Genomic DNA, 21932 nt, shown 5'->3' with positions numbered 1-21932 from the left:
AAACATTTTATTAAAGCTTTGCCCAACTAGAAATGCAGCTAATGGTAGTACAGTAGTTACACATCAATGGGTATAGTAGTAGATCATACAGTATAATGGCCGTATTCAATACATTATGTCCAGGTCAAAAGGCAATATCACATGGCACATGTGAATTCAATAACATTCTGCATGTGCATTAATAGGCAGGCCACTCTAAACTGTTTCAGGCCTACATCAATATAGGAACGATGAGAGGGAGGGGGAGCAAGAAAGGCAAGGAAGGCGATGGGAAGAGAACAAAGAGGGGGGCAAGATGAAGGGGAGAGGAGTGGAGACTAAAAATGGGGGGAGGGACAGAGGCGAGAAACCACAACACAAACTCTAAAGCATCCTGACCATAGGCGTCTATCAAAGTAGATCATATCTTATCAAATTTCCTAGGACAGTTTCTACTCTCATATGGTTTTTTTTTTTTGTCTTTATATAGAGGTAGAACTGAGTTAATAGCCTTCTGCCTAGTGGACACAGTTGAAGGTGTAGGAGGCTTCCAACGCAGGGCCACACAATATGTAGAAAAGTACAAGTAGAAGCAGTACAACTTGTGCACTGGGGGTTCACCTGAGAGTAAAGCGTGTGTATGAATTTCGGCTGTATAAACCTGTCTTTAGTAGAAATCATAGAAGTCACATAGGTTGAAATACAGTCCTCCATAAGCTCAGGGATATCTTTTCATCAGCAGTCAAAAGTGCGAGTGTATTTAGTGTCATAAGCTACAGAGAGACGAAGGTACAGGAAAGACTAGGGTTTTCCCATCACGTAAGAGGCAAGAAGGCGTTCAGTCTGGTCAGACTCCAATACAACAAGCTCTGGAAATTGAGCAGCAAGTGCAAGTTTAAGTTGCCAATATCTAAATGCCATATAGTCTGGCAGGTAGTTTGGTCGTCTAACGGTAATAAAAGGCACCACTTTCCCATCTGAGATTGCATGCTTCAGAGTCCTTATCCCTCAAGTTGCCCACAGTTGTGGATCTGGAATCGAATAGAGATCAGGAACTGAAGGGTTACCCCACAAGGGTAAATGCTGAGAAAATGTAGAGGGAGCAATGTATATGCTCCTGGCTTGATTCCACACACGGATGATTACCTTTATAGGGCCAGTTATGGATGGACAGGCCCAAGGGCCCCTAAAGACTAAGTTGCTAAGGGCCAATAGGAACCTTACAAATCCACCTCCAGGGTCACCACTGGATTGTGCTTGGGCTGGGAGAACCAGCAATGTAGTTTACCCAACACCACCGCCCAGTAATGCTATTGTCATGTTGGGGGTTGCCTCTTCCCAACTTTCAAGGTTAACTGTAGAGTGGACTTAGCCAGCCAGGGGAGTCCGCCCAATGAGCACCACGATACTTTCCAATTTACGACAAACTATCTTGGGAATAAAGATTGGAATATTTCAAAAGAAGTATAAAAATTTAGGCAGGAAAATCTTTTATAGCAAGGCTATCCGCCCAACCGAAGTCAGGGAAGGGATCTCCAGATACTTCAATTACGCGCAAAGCGAGAGACCAAAGGAGAGACGTTCTTTTCTAAATAGGCAATAGTGGTCTCTCCCACCTGAACCCCCATATAGGTAAATTCGTCCACCCATTGAAGCTGCGTTTGTGTGTCAGTACGAGGAACAGATGGATGTAATGGAAAAATCATCAACTTATCCCAATTGATTCAGATCCCTGAAAAATGGCCAAAGTGATCAGTAATTCTTATAACATTTTACAGGGAGCCCATGAGGGCCAGGAGTCTTACCCGATTGAAGAGTGCCCAATGCCTTTTACACCTCCTCCAAAGTAATAGGGGAATCTAGCTTGTCATGATACAGTAGGTGGAGGTAAGAACCGGTAAATCTACCCCACCCAGATATGTCTGGAGTTCACTAGTTCACTATCCGTATAGGCCACCTGAGAGCTATAAAGGGTTTTGGGGGGCTGCTGCACTCATTTTTTTTTTTTTGTTTTTTTTTTAATTTTCATGTATAGAATGCATGAAGGTAAAAAAAAACCTTGAGCCTTTACACTAGGTCTGCTATACATTCTTTATGTACCTGACCTATAAACAAGTGGTACTCTCCTCTGGTGGAAGCTTTAAAGGCATCAGATGCAGAGTCAGGATTGATGCTCCAAAGTGTACTGAGGTAATCCCTGAAACTGGATTTAATGGTAATTCCAAGGTGTGACGATCACGGCGTCAGACCCCAGCCCTTCTCACCAAACTCGTGACCGAAGGACTAGCCAATCTAAAACCGTGCTGTCATGTGCGTAACAATGCCATGCCCAGCTGCACCCTGCACAAAGATTTTCCAGCTAATGGACCACAATCTGTGTACCTGCAGCCTGGGAGCAATTGTTACTGGGTCAGGTAAATTACGCAATTAACCCTTCACACTGCCACCACCTCCTTTTTCTACAGAGAAAGAGGAAACTCGCCAATATTAGCAATAACACTATAATGTTTGAATAATCGTTTGTATACACAATGTCACCGCACTCAGATGTATGCAGACGTTTTAAAACACACAGCGCTCTTCAGAGACCGGAATTCGTAGTTTGCATTAAAGAGCTTTATAAACAGTTCAACACTTTCAGAAAGTAAGATTTATTACTAAAGGTCAAAAGGGTGCAAAAACAATATTTACAGAAAAAGATGTAGCCTCATATATATATATATATATATATATATATATATATATATATATATATATATATACATACAGAGAGCAATAACACAGCAAAGAGATAACAGAAAGAAGTTTAGATAGATAAAGTACTTGCCAAAAGTCCTGGGTTAAGCAGCTTTCAAGTTTCAGAGCAAAAGGGTGCCTTATCTCCCAAAGTTGGTTCCTGGTGTTAAAGGGAGATTTCTTCAACTCAGCTTAGCTTCGCTCTCTGCTCCAAGCATCACAGCCTTTCTAGGAACTCAGCAGGGTGTCTCCCTGAAGCAGAGAACCAATCGCCTCATTTGGGGAGGGTGTTGCAGGCGGAGACCTAAGCTAGAACCAAAATCCCTCCCAGCTTATATCATGACCCATAACTTACCCTTGGTGCATGTAGCAGCCTAGCCACTAGTAGATTAATATGCAGAAGCATATGCTGAACGTCTAGATACGAAATATGACATACCTGCTTGGGGCGGTTAAGGAGATATCATTTTCTGCTCTCCTGTAGATTCCAGCTAGGGGGTGTAATATATCAGGCGACTTGTATTAAAGTGACCGATCTGAATATATGCCTGGCCTCCAGATATAAAAAATGATATGGAAAAGTGGATTTTTAAATGTGAGTCTGTTTTACGACTACCTGGAATGTCTTTGAAGCTCAGTGAAGAACTGGTTTTATGGCTTTACGATATCCCAGATTGAGAAGCTAACAGACATCCGGGCACCAACTAGGTTGGGATTTATAACCATGGAGCCCTCCCACTGGGGCTGTTGCCTTTTGAACTCAGCATACACACACACACACAAACCATATTCCTGAGGGAGACTGATTTGGGAGTAGAAATGATACAAGATGGAAGATTCTTAGCAAGATGGGTGACCGCGTCCATCTCTGTATGTATGCACAATTGCTACACAAGGGATTTTCAAACCACTATATCTCCCCACCCCCACTACCGAGCAATATTAGAATAGGTGTAATGATAGTGGTGTCCAAACCAAGGCATTTTAACACTTGGGGTCTTGCTACCAAGGAGTTGAGTCTCCTGTAATATACAAATATGAGGAACATGGGTCTTCAAAAATTTAAATACTAGGGAGCACTTAATAGTGGTGTTTAGGCCCCTCCTATTAAACAGTCCCACCCATCCCCTTAAAACTGAGGAAGGCTTCTATCCGAATCCAATCAGCCTCTCAGGCCACACATAAAGTGTGCAGTTCGCAAGACGCACAAAAAAGAACTAGAAAGCAGAAGGAGTCACAATAGGCATTCCAGTGGATAAATCCTGTGCAGGTCTCCTGGTAAAATCAGGGTCACATTACTTGAACAGCAGCAGTTATATATTCATTTTAATACAGGCAACTTCCAATATGGTGAAAGATTTCCTGAGGCACTAAAATAATCAAGTTGCAGGTGGAGTGCCAGGTTGCCACATTATTCCACGGAGGCCCAGAGTGTGCATTAGACCTGGGGCACAAAGGCACAGCCCCCAGACATCATTCAAGCTACTAAATGTACAGTAGGATCTTGTACATTTACGAACTCAGCTAATTGCCGATCTCCTCCACTCTTCCTACCACTCCATCCCCCACAGCTATTTCCTCCTGTACCACTATCTCCTCCCTCCTAGATTGTAAGCTCCAAGGAGCAGGGCCCTTGAACCTCTCGTGTATTGAATTGTATTGTTACTGTACTCTCACGTGTACTGTCTCCCATTATAATGTACAGCACTGAGCAAACTGTTGGCGCTATATAAATCCTGTATAATAATAATAATAATCTTGTAGAAAAGAAAAAAAATATAGGATGCCTCACAGAGCTCTCAAGACAGTTGACAAAGATACAGGACAGCCTATTGGGAATGAGACTACTTGCAAACAGTTGTAATTCAGGAAGCAGCATCCTCAGGAGATGTGAAGAAATGCACACAGTTGCCATCTTGAAGTATTAGATTGGTGGGAAACGGCATACTGTACATCAACCCTTTAGTGCAGAGCTTAGCTCTAACATGGTTGAAGGATTTCCATTGACGCTGTGTCTTCACGGAACAGTCGGAATATGAGGATCTTAGTGTTTTCATATATCGGGTCCCCCTGATTGCAGGCCTCACGGAGTACCAGATTGTGACCTCTGAAGTGCAGTAGTTTAAAAATGAATGTGCGAGGCAGCGCACCCTGTGGGCCATGGGTTGGAGGCATGTGATGTGCTCACTCAACTGAGAAATTGGGTGAAAATTTAGTTTTAGGCAGAAACAATTACAGGAGGGTTTCCGTAAAGGTCGTTGTGTCAAAGCATTCTGAGCCCAGTTCTGTGCTGTGTTTGATTGTGGTTCTCCGCAACCTCCGCTCTGGATTCCAGGTGTTTAACGTTGATTTATAGTGTGTGAAGGGCCACACTATGATTGCGCTGTATATCTTCCACAGGAAATACTCTGTGCTCGACCTCCGTAATGCACTCCCTGAACCGGTCAAGATCCCTGCGAATTTCAGCTTGCACATGATCTATCTTGGTGATGAGAGTAGTCTGGCAGCTATAGATAGCTTGCCTAAGACAGCCAGTTAGCCTAGTCTGCGAAGGCAGGCTTCGGGCTGTTTGTGTCTTCATGTTGCAGGTGGCAATGGCTGGAGTGCCCGCCAAGGCCTCAATACTTCTAGGGTCAGCTGCGTGATGAGTCGGGTCAGTATTTATGCCTCTAGTCATCGCCCACTGGTTCAACACTGGAAGGGGGGTCGGTCCTGTCAAAAATCAGGTTCCCTGCACTGATTGGTAAACCAGGATTAAGGCCAGAATCAGGAGCCTTGCAGCTACACTTTTCTCTTGGGGCTATATTGGACACTCCTCCCATGAAGTTATGTTTAGATTTTCTGTTAGGACTAGTGATTTGTTTAAAGTGTTACTAAACCCACAACAGTAAAATCAGTCTGTATATGCAGTAAAGCATGCTTGTTATATTCACTGTGGAACCTAAGGGGTTAATCCTCTGCATTGTGTAAAAACCCTGTTTGATCCTGAATTCTCTGATCCTCCCCTTCTTCCAGTGTCCCCCCTCTAATCTCCTGATGAGACATATAGTGTGGAGACATGCTCAGTTTGGTGTGTATTGCTAGAGAGTTTTTTTTTCCTTGGGAGAGTGCATGTGATTAGCACAGGGCCAATCAGCACTGTCCAGAGGTCAGGGGTTCTGCATCCTCCTACAGCAGAATGAAAACTCCTCCTACAAGCTTTAACATGTGCTCAGCTGGAAGTCACAAGACTGCTCTAACTGTTGTATTTTTACTAAAATAATTGCACTTCCATGTTCTGTGTACTGTGAGAGACCAGATATAATGAATGCAGGGTCCTGGGTTTAGTAACACTTTAAATTTCATATATACTGTACCTTTATTGATTTATTTTTTTCTTCACATTTTATGTTTTTGTCCTTTACATTTCCAGAAAAAAATTATAGTTTCTCTTCAAGTGTAATACTGTATACGTGTTCTAGTTTTAGCATATGTAATGTATCTAAGCAGGCTTTCATGTAGAATCTTAAACTCTAAGGCTCAACCTGATGCATATTTATAACTCTAAGCTGCAAACAAGGAATTTGTATTATTTTTTTGGCTGAAGCTCCAACAGGATGGTGATTACTGCAATAATCAAAGCTTGCTGTGCCTCTGTGCTGCACACATCTGTTCACATCTATAGAGGCCTTGAATGGCGCTGTCTCCAACACAAATGAAAATAATGTTTTATGGGAAGTAATTTAGGACTAGATCCTAATAAAGTCTAAAAATCCATCTGCCCCCTTTTCTTTATTGTGGATCTTGAGTGCTCAGCACGGGATGTTGGTGCTTTTCCTTTTTGGCTTGACTTGGATCGGTTCTCTTTCAGTACTGACAATTGCAGCGCCAGATACGGCAAGTAAGGCTGACCTTAATAAGGATATATTACTTATGTGCTGCCACAAATAAATGATAAGCTGCTGCAAGCACCTAAAGGTGTTCCCACATCAGTAAAACTCCCCAAGAATAGTGCTGCGCTGCCCCCTAGCGACCCAAGAAAATACAATAATAATAAACACACTCCTGAGCATCAAACCCAATGTGTAATAGAATAAATCTGTGAAACAGTCAGTAGTAAATAAAACAAAAACTGGCTGAGTCACTAAATCACAATATGTGAAATAAACATATCAAAATTAAACCAAAATCAAGTAGCAATAAAGACCGAACTGAGCTGAAGAATAAAGTGTAAAAAAAAAAACAACAAAAACCGTGAAATATGTAAAACGTATATCAGAAATAAAACACGATCACAATGGCAGTAAACACCCGGCTGACCTAAAGCATAAAGTGTGAAAATCAACAAAAACATTATAAAATAATGTAAAACAAATGCCAGGCTGAGCAATCAGCCCACCAGTGGATAAATGTGATGAATCAAGTAAATGTTCAACTGGGCTGGATATTCACAAAAAGTGCGTGTTAAAAGAAAGAGAGAGGGGGAAAAAAAAAAGCTGCTCTACGGAACATACAAAAAAACAGATAAATGGTGAATGATAGATAACACTTAATAAAGTGCAAAAAACAGTCCAGCAGTGATATAACAATCTTTCTTCCAACATTTAAAGTAATGCACCAGTGACTTCAACAGGTGTGCAAATCTATCGTGTTCCTCCACCTTCAGGCATGCATGCTCACCTTAACTGCTGACCCATAGAAAGTAGAGGTCAACATGCGCTCAATATGAATCCCACTGGATCCTCTGCTTCCACAGGTCTCTCCAGGCACTCTCAGGAACAATCCTTTACATCCCCATTCCAATGGATAGGTGCTCATTCTTGTGTTTGCTAAGCTGCGGATACCTGTATCAATCAGCGACTGCTGCAGCTGATGGGAGGGAGCACCGACAACTTGGGGGAGGCCAATAGAAGCCAGCAGGTGACTTCAGAGCTTTTTGATCTTTTTGATCAGCACAGAGATGCTCTGAAAATGACACAAACCTCCTGCAGGTGAATTGCAGCACACATGGTAGGTTTATTTTATTTATTACAGGCATTTATATAGCGCCATCAATTTACACAACGCTTTACATATACTGTACATTCACATCAGTCCCTAATCCTCAAGGGACTTACAATGTGAGGTCCCTAATTTACATTTATACATACACATACTAGGGTCAATTTAGACAGGAGCTAATTCACCTGCCAGCATGTCTTTGGAGTGTGGGAGGAAAGCAGAGTACCCAGACTCAAACCAACGACCCTAGTACTGCCAGGTGGAAGTGCTAACCATTTAGCCAGTGTTCTGATCCGACTAGGTTGGCATTGAAAGCATGCAATGTACTCCTAGGATATGTGTGTGCGGCTCTGAGGAGTGGTTAGCTTGAGGTATGCACTCACTTTTGAATTTTCCTCCTTGGCATTTATTTTCTGCTGTTGGAGTTGCACACCACCCTTATCCTGAAAACCTTTCTCTTCTGTCTGTCAGACACAATGCTTCCTTTGTTGATACTCCGTTTGAAATTGCTTGTTGTATCCATTCCAAGTTTGTATCCATTCTGACTGGCAGATGAAGAGGCACTGCTCCTGGGACTTAACTTACATTAAAAAAGAAGTTGTAACTAATAGGAAACTACCAGGTTTCACTATTTATTTTTGGGGAACCCATAAACAAGCATTTGATAGGAGTTGTATCCTACAGCAACCAATCGTGTGCTATTTTTCCTCTCTTCAGTTTTAATGGAGCAGCCCTATAGCTTCTTAATATAAGTTATTGATTTAAAGTTGTTGTAAAGACTCAAGGTTTTTTATCTTCACTCATTCTATGCATGAAGGTAAAAAAACCTTCTCTGTGCAGCAGCCCCCAATAATACTCGCCTAAGCCCCCTTTCGATCCAGCGTTGTGCACTGGAGTCTCGGCTATCCCAGGACTCCCTCTCCTCATTGGCTGAGACCGCAGCGTGGAACCATTGGCTCCCACTGCTGTCAATCACAGCCAGTAAGCCAATAAGAAGAAAGAGGGGGCGGGGTCGAGCCACAGCTCCATGTGTGAATGGACACAGAGAGCAGCTGCTTGGGAATACACGTTTGGGTGCCCCCATAGCAAGCTGCTTGCTGTGGGGGCACGCGACAGGAAGGAACTGCCAGGAGCACCTGACGGGGACCCAAGAAGAGGATGATCCAGGCTGCTCTGTGCAAAATCACTTCACACAGCAGGGAAGTATAGATGTTGTTTTTTTTTTTTTTTTAATGTAAGTCTTTAGAATCACTTTAAAGTGTACCTGTAATTTATAATTATTTTTTTTGTTATGGGTAGAGTAGAAAAGCTTTAGAATGTGTATTGGCAACGGGTCAGTTATGACCTACCCTTTGATCACGGCTGTGTTGGGCCATTGAAGGTCTTGGAAGAATTTACCGGGCTCTGGTCTTCCTAAGGTTCATAACAACTGGTATAGCATACATGACTTTCTCATTTCCTTTTTGACCAGTCTCACATGAGAGCTGGTGAATTCCAGGACCTTAAAACCAGTTGGCACCCAGCGTACATAGATAATTTAATTGAGGTCGGTGGAAGATCAGAAGTTTTCACATTGACTCCAAGACCAATACATATTTTCAGAATGCTTTAATATGCCCACATAACTTAAAACAGAACTTTACTCCTAACAGCTTGATAAAATATAATGTTCTTTAGTAAGGAACATACATTCTACATGAATAATTATACTGCCAAAATGCGTGCGTGCTGTAAATTGCCTCCGGCATTGTTCCTCTTTCTTTTTGCTGGAGGCTGCCATTTTGTTAAAGCCCAGAGTCCATGAGCAGCAGTAAATCTTTAGGCTGTCAACAGATCTGCCTACACATATTCAGCACAGTGCCAAAAAAATTAGAGCAACTGAGCATATGCAGAGCAGGGCGAGTCTGTGTATTACTGGATTCTAGATGATAACGGCACTTGCTGACTAAAGTTCCACTTTAATAAAGCACAGCATAGGGTATTATTGCAAGCTCAGATCCAACTGAAACTCTTGTTTCAATAGGGTTGGGAAGTAGTAAAGCCTCTTGTCGGGGTTTTTTTTTTTTTTGTCCTCCCATGTCCCACTGGGTAGATCTCCCTGTTCCAGTGACAGATTGTCAGACAGACCTGAAACAGATGGGAAATCTTTTTAACCATTTTACTACTACGCTATAGCTGAATGATGGCTACAGCGCGGTAGTCCAGTTCTGGGAGGGAGCCATATGATGTTCTCCAAGAACGCGTCCCCAGCGGAGCGCACCCTGCGCTGTTTGTGATTGCTGTGTCCTTTGGACACAGCTGATCACATGACACAGCAAAAGGCCAATCACACCGGCATTTTCCATGTGATCAGCTGTGTCCAATCACAGCTAACTACTATGTAAATACACTTGCCGCTTATCAGCAGTACTTTCCTCACGCTGTCACAGTTCTGGTAACCGGAAGCAGACATCTGCACTGATAATCAGGGCACTGATTAGTAGTGCCGCCAGTACATGCCCTTCAGTGCTACCTATTAGTGCCCTTCAGTGCCATATATCAGTGCAGCATTAGCAGTGCCTCATCAATGCCCACCAGTGCCGCCTCATCAGTGCAGCCTCATTAATGCACACCAGTGACGAAGAAAAATTGCCTGTTTGCAAAATTTTATAATAGAAACAATGAAAACCTTTTTTTTTTTTTTTTTTTTTTTTTTCATTTATAGTGCAAAAAATAAAACACCAAGTGATGATTAAATGCCACCAAAAGAAAGCTCTATTTGTGTGAAAAAAATGATAAAAAATGTCATATGGGTACAGTGTTGCATAACCGTATAATTGTCATTCAAAGTGTGCCAGCGCTGAAAGCTGAAAATTTGGTCAGGAAAGGAAGGGGGTAAAAGTGCCCGGTAGGCAAGTGGTTAACGGGCACTCAGACTTTTTTTTTTTTCTTGTGTTTTTTTTTGTTAGTACAGTGTGGAAAGATTTGAATATTTCATATTTTTATTGCTGTCTTTGACAGTGACTCTGGTTTTCCATCTTTCTTGATGGCACAAGGACTAAGAGAGGGATATCTGCTCTGAAGACGCACACAACTAAAAAAAATGTCTTAACCCAACCCTCGTTTTATTCAAAACTAAGTGGTGTTGAGCTTTAAATATCCAAACCTGAAATCACTTTAGGAGTGAGCCACCCAAATAATGCAGTCTTCCGATTTGTTGAACCTGCATATAAACCTACCCAGTTTTATTAGGGGTACCTACAGATCATCACAGTCTACATTTTTAATCCTTATATAGAAAGCTTTGACCATTTTTCATAAGAACACATCTTATAGAAATATTGTTTTGGTACTGATGGAAACTTGTTACTTCAATTTCAGAACTCTTCGACAACTACATGCAGCAGGATGCCCATGAGTTCCTAAACTACCTGCTCAACACAATAGCTGACATTTTGCAGGAAGAGAGAAAGCAAGAGAAACAAAATGGTCGAATACCGAATGGTAACATCGACAATGAGAACAACAACAGCACACCAGACCCCACATGGGTTCATGAGATCTTTCAGGGAACATTAACTAATGAAACAAGGTGTCTTACTTGTGAAACGGTAAGATTTTTTGATTAATATTTGTGGCAAGCCTTTTGCTGTAATAGCTGCTCTGATCTAATTTTAAGAGCTGTCAACAGAACAGGAGGTAGGAGAACATCTTCCAATGACAGCTGTTTAAAAAGAGATTTCCCCCTCCTTTTTTTTTTTTAGTTTTTTGTCCCCTCTGGGAGATTTTCCTTCACTTCTTGTCACTTGAAGGGAAATATCACCAATGAGACACAGCAAAGAAAAAAAAAACATTCCCTATTTCTATCTACATCTAACCAAAAGTTTTGGATTTAAATATACATTAACATGTTACAGGTGCTTTCTGTTTTGTGTGCGCATTTAAGCACACCTCACTAACAACATTTTCATTTTTTTCCTGAGCGGATTCATAAAGTATTTAGGCTGGCCATAAAATATACAATTTTCTTACCATTTTCTGTTTAGACTTACCTTCAACTATGTAGCGCAAGGGCCTGCCTAATTGGATACATATGAAAGTGTTGTTTAGGTTTGATCTCATATTATGTTTGTTGGTAAATCTAAAGCAAAATTCTCAAGAAAATTGTATAATGTATGGCCAGTCTTAGACCCCCTTCATTTTTTCTATTTTGTGATGTTGCAGCCTGACACTTTGGTTGTTTTAAATTCATTTTTTTTTCATTAATTTATACACAGTGCCCTATAAAGACAGTGTAAACAGAATTTTAGAAATGTCTGTGAATTTATTAAAAATCAAAAAATGAAATATCACATTAACATAAGTAGTCAGACCCTTTGCAACAACACTTATAGTTTAAATTGGCTGAATACAATCCAGGCAATCAAAACCAAGGGTATCATGATGATGATAATAATAATTAAAAAAAAAAAAGTGTTTTAAAAGTTTTTTCCAAAACAGTCACAACCTCTCTGGCCTCTCTGTGGAGAAGCAGTGATCTTTTGGCAGAGGTCTGCTGATGCTCTGTGTTGCTCAAAGCACTTAAATCAACAGGGAACATGAGCTTTGCTGATTGTAGAGCTATAGGTCTGACTCTGTAGTAAGTGTGTCAGACCTCAGAGAGCAAGGGGGTCACTCTGCAGCTTCTGCAAAGGAGAGGCTTTTCTACATAGGATGAGGTGGCTGTAGAAAGAAAAACTATATAACATCAAACACTTTTTGTTTTGCTGCACCTGGAATATGCTTAGCTGATTTAAACTAAAGGCTTTAAAGGTTCAGTTGGACAATAAAGACCATTATATATGTGGAAAATGTTCATATACATTTAATTTTACCTACATAGGTAAATTAACTACCTGCCGACCGCAGATAGCCGAATGACGGCTACACTGCGGCCGGCCAGTTCTGGGAGGGCATCCTCCCAGAACGCGCTCTGCTGCGTGCCCCCGGGGGCGCACACCCGGCGATCTCCTTTGGACACAGCTGATCACGTGATGTGGTAAAAGGGCAATCACAGCGGCCTTTTACCGTGTGATCAGCCATGTCCAATGACACGCTGATCACCGGGAAATGCAATTGCCGGTTCTCGGCTGCACTTTCCTCACGCTGTCAGAGCGCAAGGAAAATACTGCCGAAAACTGGCAGTTGTCAGAGCAGGGTTCGGCACTGATCATCAGGGCACTGATGATCAGTGCCCTGATGATCGGTGCCCAGCAGTGCCACCCACCAGTTCCGCCCACCTGTGCCCAGCAGTGCGCCCACCTGTACCCAGCAGTGCACTCACCTGTGCCTAGCAGTGCACCCACCTGTGACACCCAGCAGTGCCACACACCTGTGCTCAGAAGTGCCACCTACCTGTGCCCAGCAGTGCCACCCACCTGTGCCCACCCACATGTGCCCATCAGTGCTGCCAGTCTGTGCCACCAGTCAGTGCCCAGTGGTTGTGCCAGTCAATGCCTAGCAGTGCCACCAGTCAGTGCCCAGCAGTGATGCCAGTCAGTATCACCTGTCAGTGTTGTCTCAGTGCCGCCTATCTGTGACACCTCATTAGTGCTGCCTATCAGTTACCATCAGTTACCATCAGTGGTGCCTCATCAACGCACATCAGTTAAGGAGAAAAATTACCTGTTTGAAAAATGTTATAATAGAAACAAAGAAACTTTTTTTTCAAATTTTTTTGCACTTTTTTTGTTTATAGCGCAAAAAGGAAAGTGCCCAGCGGCGAATAAATACCACCAAAAGAAAGCTCTATTTGTGAGAAAAAAATGCTAAAAATTTCATATGGGTACAATCTTGCAATTGTCAATCAAAGTGCGACAGCGCTGAAAGCTGAAAATTGGCCTGGTAATGAAGGGGGTATAAGTGCCCGGTAGGCAAGTGGTTAATTGTTTTCATACTGGTTGTCCATTGATATAATGTAGCTATAATACACTATTTTATTTACTTTGCCACATGGTATAATGTGTTGGCAATTATAGTCCCTGTGCAATGGATGTGGGATATGGGCTATATGCAGACAACACAATGTGTACATCCCTGAATGTTACTCAACAGCTGTTAAGCAGGAAAACATAGTGACTGCAGAGAAGTGCATAGATCCCTCTAGTGGCTAATGTTTAAATCTTTATTAACCATACTACAGTATAGATGCACAAATATAAAAAAGGTGATAGTCACATAAAATATGAATACAGTGAACGTAAAAAGCACTCAAGTCCAGGTACTTTGCTAGCTAAGTTTATCTTTCTCGATCCGCAGTCAACGTCAAATTAAATTTAATATTTCAAGTTCTAAATACCTTTCTGTTCTACAGATAAGCAGTAAAGATGAAGATTTTCTAGACCTTTCTGTTGATGTAGAACAAAATACATCGATTACTCATTGTTTAAGGTAATTATTTAAACATACAAATTTTGTTTCATTAAATTAAATAATGTCAAGTAATTGTGTATTACTATAAAGCTGTCAGATTGTTTCTTTCACCATATTGTTTTATTTCTTTTTTTGTTTTCTAGCAGAAATTTGATGTAAATGTTTACCGTGTTAATGGTCTTGACATGTAAAGAAGACCTCCACCCAGTACTGTTAGTTTTGTCTTGGAAAGGGAATGCAGCCTATGTGTAAAATACCTAGTTTTGTAATCCTATGGGTTATAGTCCTCAAACAATTGTTGCCTTCTCTTCCCTAAGCCTGGGTTCACACTAATGCGGTCCAGAATTTGCAGCGTTTTCTCTACGAATTCAGAATTGCACCCCGTTCATGTGGACTGCTGCGGGTGTGTATGTTAACAACACCCCAAAATTGGTCCGCAAAATGCTGAGCGATGTGCAGAATTGGATCGCATAGATGTGAATACCCATGCGATCCTATTCTAGTGCGGACCAAAAACAGGGCTCTGCACCTTTTTGGTGCAGTGTGATTCGAGCCATATAAAATGTATGGCTCCAATCACACTGCACACAAATCGCATGTGATTTGCGATGCGGTTCCTGTGCGAATCACATGCGATGTACCGCACCACATATCTGTGAACCCGGGCTTACTGTCTATCTTGGTTGATCAGATCCTGGTTGGTAGAAAGTCATTAGCAGTAGTTTTTTTTTTTGTTTTTTTTTTTTGTTTTTTTTTTGTTCTTCTTTGGGGCTTGGGTTGGTCATCTTAAATTTGTCCATGTAGATTGGCCTACACATTGGCCTTTACTCAGCTTGTATATACTGAATCCCCATTACATCCTATGATGCTTGTGCTGCCTTTCGGTAGAGATAAATAGAAGTCTGCAAAAAATGTCTAGCCATTCACGTTTTAGTGTGTTTTTGATGCCAGTTATTCAAGGACTGCCAATATGATTGCACTCCAAATACAGGCAAATTGTCAGATAATTTCACTGAATACTTTTGTTTTAAGCACTCTTATACAGTTTAAGACAGTGTTGCAAGCTCAGAATTTTACTTACCTTTATTCATTATATACAGGACATCATAAAATAAATAAGTGCAGTGCTAAATTACTTAAAAGTATAATGATTGTTTGTCCACTAATAAAAATTATCAAAATTAAAATGAAATAAATGCCCAAGATATTATTATTATTATACAGTATTTATAAAGCGCCAATAGTTCGCTCAGCGCTGATATTATAAAATAAAGGTGACAGTCTGTGCAGGTATAAAGGTGCGGAATCACAGTAAAATCCAGTAGTGGTACTTCAAATAGTGTGGTAAAATTACGCACTCACCAGATGCGTAATGTAAATACACATTATATGAACCAGTAGAGGTCTCCTTTATGGATATGGATCTGGTCTGGGACAAGGATAATCCTCCCTCTAGGTGGGTGGTGTTGTCTGGAGCGCACAGGGAAGTACATATTTATTTTATGCTTTTGACAAGGTTTTATATTGGTTGCCTTGAGTGCTTCAGCTGCTAACTAGAGAGCGCTCACTTTTTTTTATTGTATTTTATATATACAGGACATCACTGGGGGTAATCCTTTTGTTGTCTAGTAATTCCTTCTTAATTTTTTAATTTTTTTTATTTTATGTAGCTTTATCTAATGATTTCACTAACTCGTATATCATAAATCACCATTTGATGTTTTGGTCATTTTAGGGGATTTAGCAACACGGAAACCCTTTGTAGTGAATATAAATATTACTGTGAAGAATGTCGCAGTAAACAGGAAGCACATAAACGGTAATGTATTTACAGCCATATATATGTTTTATTTAGGGTCACAGCTATGTGCTGAAGCCCAACTGAATGTTTATTTTAAACTGGCCAAATATATTCCAGGAGCATCAAACAAAGATATGTACAGGCGTAATGATTGTTTAATTAAAAAAATCATCCACAGTCTGAGCATTTTCTCTTCCAGAATCCTGGATAGTGTTGCTCTTTTTCTTTGTGGGGAAGCAGTGGTCTCTTTGCAGAGGTTTGACACATTCCCTTATTGAGTCAGAGCCAGAGCTCTCCATTCAGCAGCAAACAAAAGCTTTGATGATTGCAGAGCTATGGGTCTGACTCAGTACAGGATGTGGTGAACCTTTGCAGGGAGACCCCTGCTTTTGCACAGAGAGCTAGGGTCTCACTGTGCAGAATGTTGGAGGACAACTTTCTACTCAGGATGTGACTCTTTAGAAAGAAAACAAAGTGTAAGAAATTGAACGCCTTTTGTTTTAATGCACCTGGAATGTATTTATCTGATTTAAACTGACCGTTCAGTTGGGTTTGAACCGCTTCCCCGCCCCCCTATAGCAGAAATACTGCTACAGGGCGGCAGGGGTGCACAAAATCACTTGTAGAAACGTGATTTCGCATTTACGGGTACGGGGCACATGTTGCCATTTGCGTCCACTGCTGTCAATCACCGGGACGCTGCCTGGTGATTACCGAGGATCTCCAAAGGGAAGAGGGCTGCTTTGTTTAATCGTCGTCCCTGTTTGCTCCCTGTTTAGTCGTCGTCCCTGTTTGCTCAGGCACACTGCTCTGGATGTACAGCACAGCCATCCAGACCAGTGTGCTTACAGTGAAGCACCAACATACCGCCCTCCAGTAAACCACTCCCAGCACACAGTTAACCCTTTGATCACCCCTCATGTTAACCCCTTCCTGCCAAGTGCCATTAGTACAGTGTCAGTGCTTTTTTTTTTTTTTGTAGCACTAATCACTGTATTGGTGTCACTGGGGATGTCAGTGACACCAAGTCAGTTCCCTCCAGTGTCAGAATGCCCACCGCAGTCCCGCTATAAGTCTCTGATTGCCACCATTACTAGTGAAAAAAAAAATTACAGTATATACACCACCATTTGTAAATGCTATTACTTTCACATAAACCAATTAGTTTACACACATTGGGATTTTGGCGTAAATTTATGACGAAATTTGATCTTTTACATTTTTTTACTGGACATGTTTAATAGCAAAAAGTAAAAAATATTGTTTTTTTTTCTCAAAATTTTCGGTCTTTTTTTTTTTTTCTTATAGCGCAAAAAATAAAAACCCGTACAGTTGATCAAATACCACTGAAAGTAAGCTCAATTCGTGGGGGAAAAAAAGGATGTAAATGTATTTTGGATGCAGCGTTGCATGACCGCACAATTATCAGTTAAAGTAACGCAGCACGGTAATTTAAAAAATGGCCTGGTCAGGAAGGGTTTTTTTCTCCCAACTGGAGATCGTGAAAAAGTTCTCACATAAACATACTGGTCTATTTAGCAGCATGATTGGTTACCTCAAGTTGTGAAAAACATAAGGCCTCATACACTGGAAGACTTTTCTGCTGTTCTTTGGGTCGTTTTTTTTTTTTTTTTTTTGCCCTCAAATGCCCCTGCATGTTTTGCCTACATGTCCATTTAGGTGCCAAAAATACCCCTACTGTCAACACATCCAGGAGCAGCGGTATTTTGGCAGAAAAAAAACACGACACCTGAAAACAGGTCTAAATGCATGATTAGCGATTGAGTGTTCCTTAATTTCAATGGCCAGAAAAAAAATACTATTCTGCCCAATTAAATGAATTAACACCCAACCGCTTGACACACCTAAAATGTATTACATGTGTTTGCAGGCATCAAGTGTTTTTTCTGTTGAAACAACAGTGCCAGAAGGGAAGGTGTCTAGGAGAGAGAGCAAAAATGTCTAGAGTGCTTGGGGCCTAATGTGTAAAATGCATTAAAGGTACACTCCAGTCAGATTAAGGCCTCCTGTACACAGGACGATTTTACTGCCGCTTTTAGGGGTGTTAGATGTCTTTTTTTTTTTTTTTTTACCCTGCTTTCAAATGCCCCTCCATGTTAGTTTGTGTGTCCATGCAGTGTTGAGAGGTATGAGAAAAAACCCTCTGCCAGTGTGTTCAGGAGCAGCAACGATTGGCCAGGAAAAATGCTTGATGCTTGTAAACACGTTTATTACAGGTATTTATATAGCACCTTCAATTTATCTAGCACTTTACATATATATATATATATATATATATATATATATATATATATATATATATAGTACATTTACGTCCCTGCCCTCAAGGAGCATACAATCTAAGGTCCCTAACTCACATTCATACATGCACATACTAGGGGCCAATTGAGGCAGCAGCCAGTTAACCTACTAGCACGTCTTTGGAGTGTGGGAGGAAACCAGAGTACCCAGAGGAAACCTACTCAGGCACAGGGAGAACATGCAAACTAGTATGTTAATGCTAGGCGCATTTGGCGCTTGAGCGTTTAATCATTTCAATAGCTAGAATAAATTATTATTTTGTTAATTAAATTAATCACAAGCAATTGACTCCTGTAAATGTGCCTAAACTTTTATAAGCGTCAGGCGTTTTTCAGCAAAAATTCTGCTGTCAGAAGGAAAAGCTTCTAGGAGAGTTTTCAGAATGTCCTGTATGCAAGAGTCCTAGAAATACTCCTTAAAATGCATGCTGGGGCCACCTTATCTGCTCGGGGGCTCATTTTTTCTTTCAGATTAAACGTTTGGGTTAAGTTCTCTCATTTTGATTTGCAAAATATTGACAAATAGCCTTTCCTTTTATTTAAAATCCTTTTGTTCTTTGATTTCAGGATGAAAGTAAAAAAGCTGCCTATGATTTTAGCTCTCCACTTAAAGAGGTTTAAATACATGGATCAGCTGCATCGATATACAAAGCTGTCATACAGAGTAGTGTTTCCTTTAGAGCTTCGGCTATTTAACACATCAGGAGATGCCACCAACCCAGACAGAATGTATGACTTGGTAGCTGTGGTGGTCCACTGTGGAAGGTAGGTACAATGAAAAGCTTGACCAGATCATGATGATTGTGCTACACTGGTCAAACTCTATATGCTGCTGGTCTGAGCGCCTAGTAACACCTCTGTTTTTCAGTTGCTGCAGTATATTTATGTATTTTACTCATTATGACTCATCTCTATGCAAGATGTACATGATGAAAACCGCATCAAAAATGCGCGGAGTGGGATTTTTTCAAAACACACTGCACTAAAATGCGTTGATATGAATTGCATCTGACAGATTCTCCTGCATTGCACTAACCCCATTCTAAATATGGTTGCTAAAATTTAGGCTTTAACATGTTATTGTGATTTCAATAGTTTTTAAAATTTGCAGCTTTTATTAAAGTGCTACATGTTTATCCAGCTGATTAAAGTCCTTGTTCAGACAATTCCTGTTATGGGGTGAAAACGGTTTCCTGCCACTTTGCAGTATTTTTTCCTGAAGGTGGGTACAAGTGGTTGTGCCAACACTATGGTCACTATCTGGATGATAGTCCAGAGCAATTAGGTGCAGATGGCAAGGAACCAAGCGCATGTAGACAAAAAATGAATACGGGCCAGTTCACACCACAAAAACGCACTCCGGATACATTCTGGATACATTTTTGCTTACAGTTCACACTACACTCCATTTCAGTGCAGTTTTGATGCAGTTTGCTATGTTCCGGTAAGGTTATGTGCAGAAAAAATGCAGCATGTTCTACTTTTTTTTTTCTGCATCAGGAACTGACTGCACTGATGTGAACTAGAGCCATTGGAATACATGGAAAACACTGTGCATGCTTTGATGCAGAAAAAAAATGCACTGGACTGCATCTAGTGTTAACTAGCCCTGAAAGAGGCTGAAGGAGATCATCAGCGGTAAAAATTGTGTGTTAGGTGAAAAAACAAATGCCATGAAAGCTGTTCTTACACAGTGCTTCAGCACTGTTTTTTTCGCTCCATAAGACACACCTGACCATAAGATATACCTAGGTTTTAGTGGAGGAAAACAGGGAAAAAAAATATTCTGAACCAGTGGACTGCAGACATGGTACGGGAGATGACCAGAGACTGCGGACACAGTACAGGAGATGACCAGAGACTGCGGACACAGTACAGGAGATGACCAGAGACTGCGGACACAGTACAGGAGATGACCGGAGACTGCGGACACAGTACAGGAGATGACCGGAGACTGCGGACACAGTACAGGAGATAGATCGGAGACTGCGGACACAGTACAGGAGATGACCGGAGACTGCGGACACAGTACAGGAGATAGATCGGAGACTGCGGACACAGTACAGGAGATAGATCAGAGACTGCGGACACAGTACAGGAGATAGATCAGAGACTGCGGACACAGTACAGGAGATAGACCAGAGACTGCGGACACAGTACAGGAGATAGACCAGAGACTGCGGACACAGTACAGGAGATAGACCAGAGACTGCGGACACAGTACAGGAGATGACCAGAGACTGCGGACACAGTACAGGAGATGACCAGAGACTGCGGACACAGTACAGGAGATGGAGTGGAGTGGGGGGGAGTTGGTACCTGAATTTGACAGGTACCCGCTCCCACTTCTGCAGAGTTGTCCTTCCCCCTCCCTCCCCTCCCATAATCTCCTGGGACACGTTACAGGTCCCAGAAGATTACAGGGCCATTCACAAAGCGCAGCGGGCACCTGGCTGTGAAGCCCACTGGCTTCTCACAGCATTACAGGGAATACTTCAAACACCACCACTGGCCTCTAGCTGCATTACAGGATGGCTCAGGGTACCTCTCCACCATGGACAGAGCCAGCAGAAACAGTATATTCCACCTTAGGGAAAATAGCTTGCACAAACGAGCCACGAAAGGAGCGTTTATAGTGTAGTACTTTATTATTGCATAAGGTAAAAGACATCCACGTGGGTAACAGAGAAAAAAACAAGCTGGCAGCAAACAATCACAAAAATGGCCGCCGGACCTCCGTGAGGATGCGGGGGCGTGACGTCAGTACGGCAGGCTCCTCCCTGGTGCGTTTCGTGCGCATGCATGTTATCAAAGGAATATATACACTACATGTTTTTCCAAATGTGAATAGCTCTGTCCTCTGTAAATATTATTCATGTTAGGCTGCTTTGATAGACAAAAGCACACCCCAAACAACTGTTAACAATGTCATTGTGAACAGGACCTAAAAGTCTTTTGCCAATTGTGTTCTGATATCCAAAAAAGGTTGTATTCCACGGTTTGGAGAGCCATTTTAAATACATTATAAATAAATAAATGTATTAAGTTTAGTAAATATCCTGCCATGCTCAGATTGCTCGGAGGCATTCCCTTCTGTAAGTCCTTTCTACAACTGTTCCATCACTTGCAAGCCACAGTGGACACCTGAGTCATCAAATGTGGTTTCATGCTCCAGGCTGATCCCGGATGAGGAGGGAATGCACATAAGCGCCATTAAATTTAACATTCCTCTGAAAAATGTTTTAATCTTGTTCTCTTTTATGACCTAGTAACCTGTTTCTTGTTTTCCTTTTTTATACAGTGGTCCCAACAGAGGACATTATATTGCAATAGTGAAAAGTCATGATTTTTGGCTGTTGTTTGATGATGACATTGTAGAGGTAAATTATTTTCTATATGTGGTTACACAATATAATAAACAATGTGAATACAGGCTGGAAACATGTTATGGGGGTACAGACTGCAATGATGGTGATGCATGGTGGATTATCTTATCAAGTTGCGGCAGGGGCCTTAGAAGAGAACTTTCAGTATGGTTTGACAGGCTGTGAGTATGTGAGCTTGGTGAGCATGTGATGGCTTTTAAGAAGTACAGTGTGTAGGGTTAGTCTAATACGCAGTGGGTTAGAGAAGGCTGGCATAAGGCTTGCTGGGTCAGTGCAGGGAGGTATTTAATGTGGTGGGTCTGTGCTGGCTGTTACAAAGTATGGTAGAACAGTGCATGC

The 21932-nt window shown here is 41.5% G+C and overlaps 1 protein-coding gene across 1 annotated transcript in view; it reads left to right on the top strand.

Annotated features, from left to right (window-relative positions):
• USP12 (ubiquitin specific peptidase 12) overlaps positions 1-21932 on the top strand; it is a 109938-nt gene that overhangs the window by 79669 nt on the left and 8337 nt on the right. Inside the window, exons 4-8 of the mRNA XM_089685827.1 lie at positions 11056-11285; positions 14027-14103; positions 15821-15904; positions 18775-18972; positions 21509-21587. Coding sequence (XP_089541953.1) covers positions 11056-11285; positions 14027-14103; positions 15821-15904; positions 18775-18972; positions 21509-21587 — 668 coding nt within the window. The remainder of the gene's footprint in view (positions 1-11055; positions 11286-14026; positions 14104-15820; positions 15905-18774; positions 18973-21508; positions 21588-21932) is intronic.

Source organism: Staurois parvus, unplaced genomic scaffold (assembly GCF_062004578.1).
Source record: "Staurois parvus isolate SC_StPar_1 unplaced genomic scaffold, SC_StPar_1.0 ptg000387l, whole genome shotgun sequence".
NCBI lineage: Eukaryota > Metazoa > Chordata > Amphibia > Anura > Ranidae > Staurois > Staurois parvus.
The sequence above is the reverse complement of the archived record's forward strand: the minus strand, read 5'-3'. Positions and strand labels throughout refer to the sequence as shown.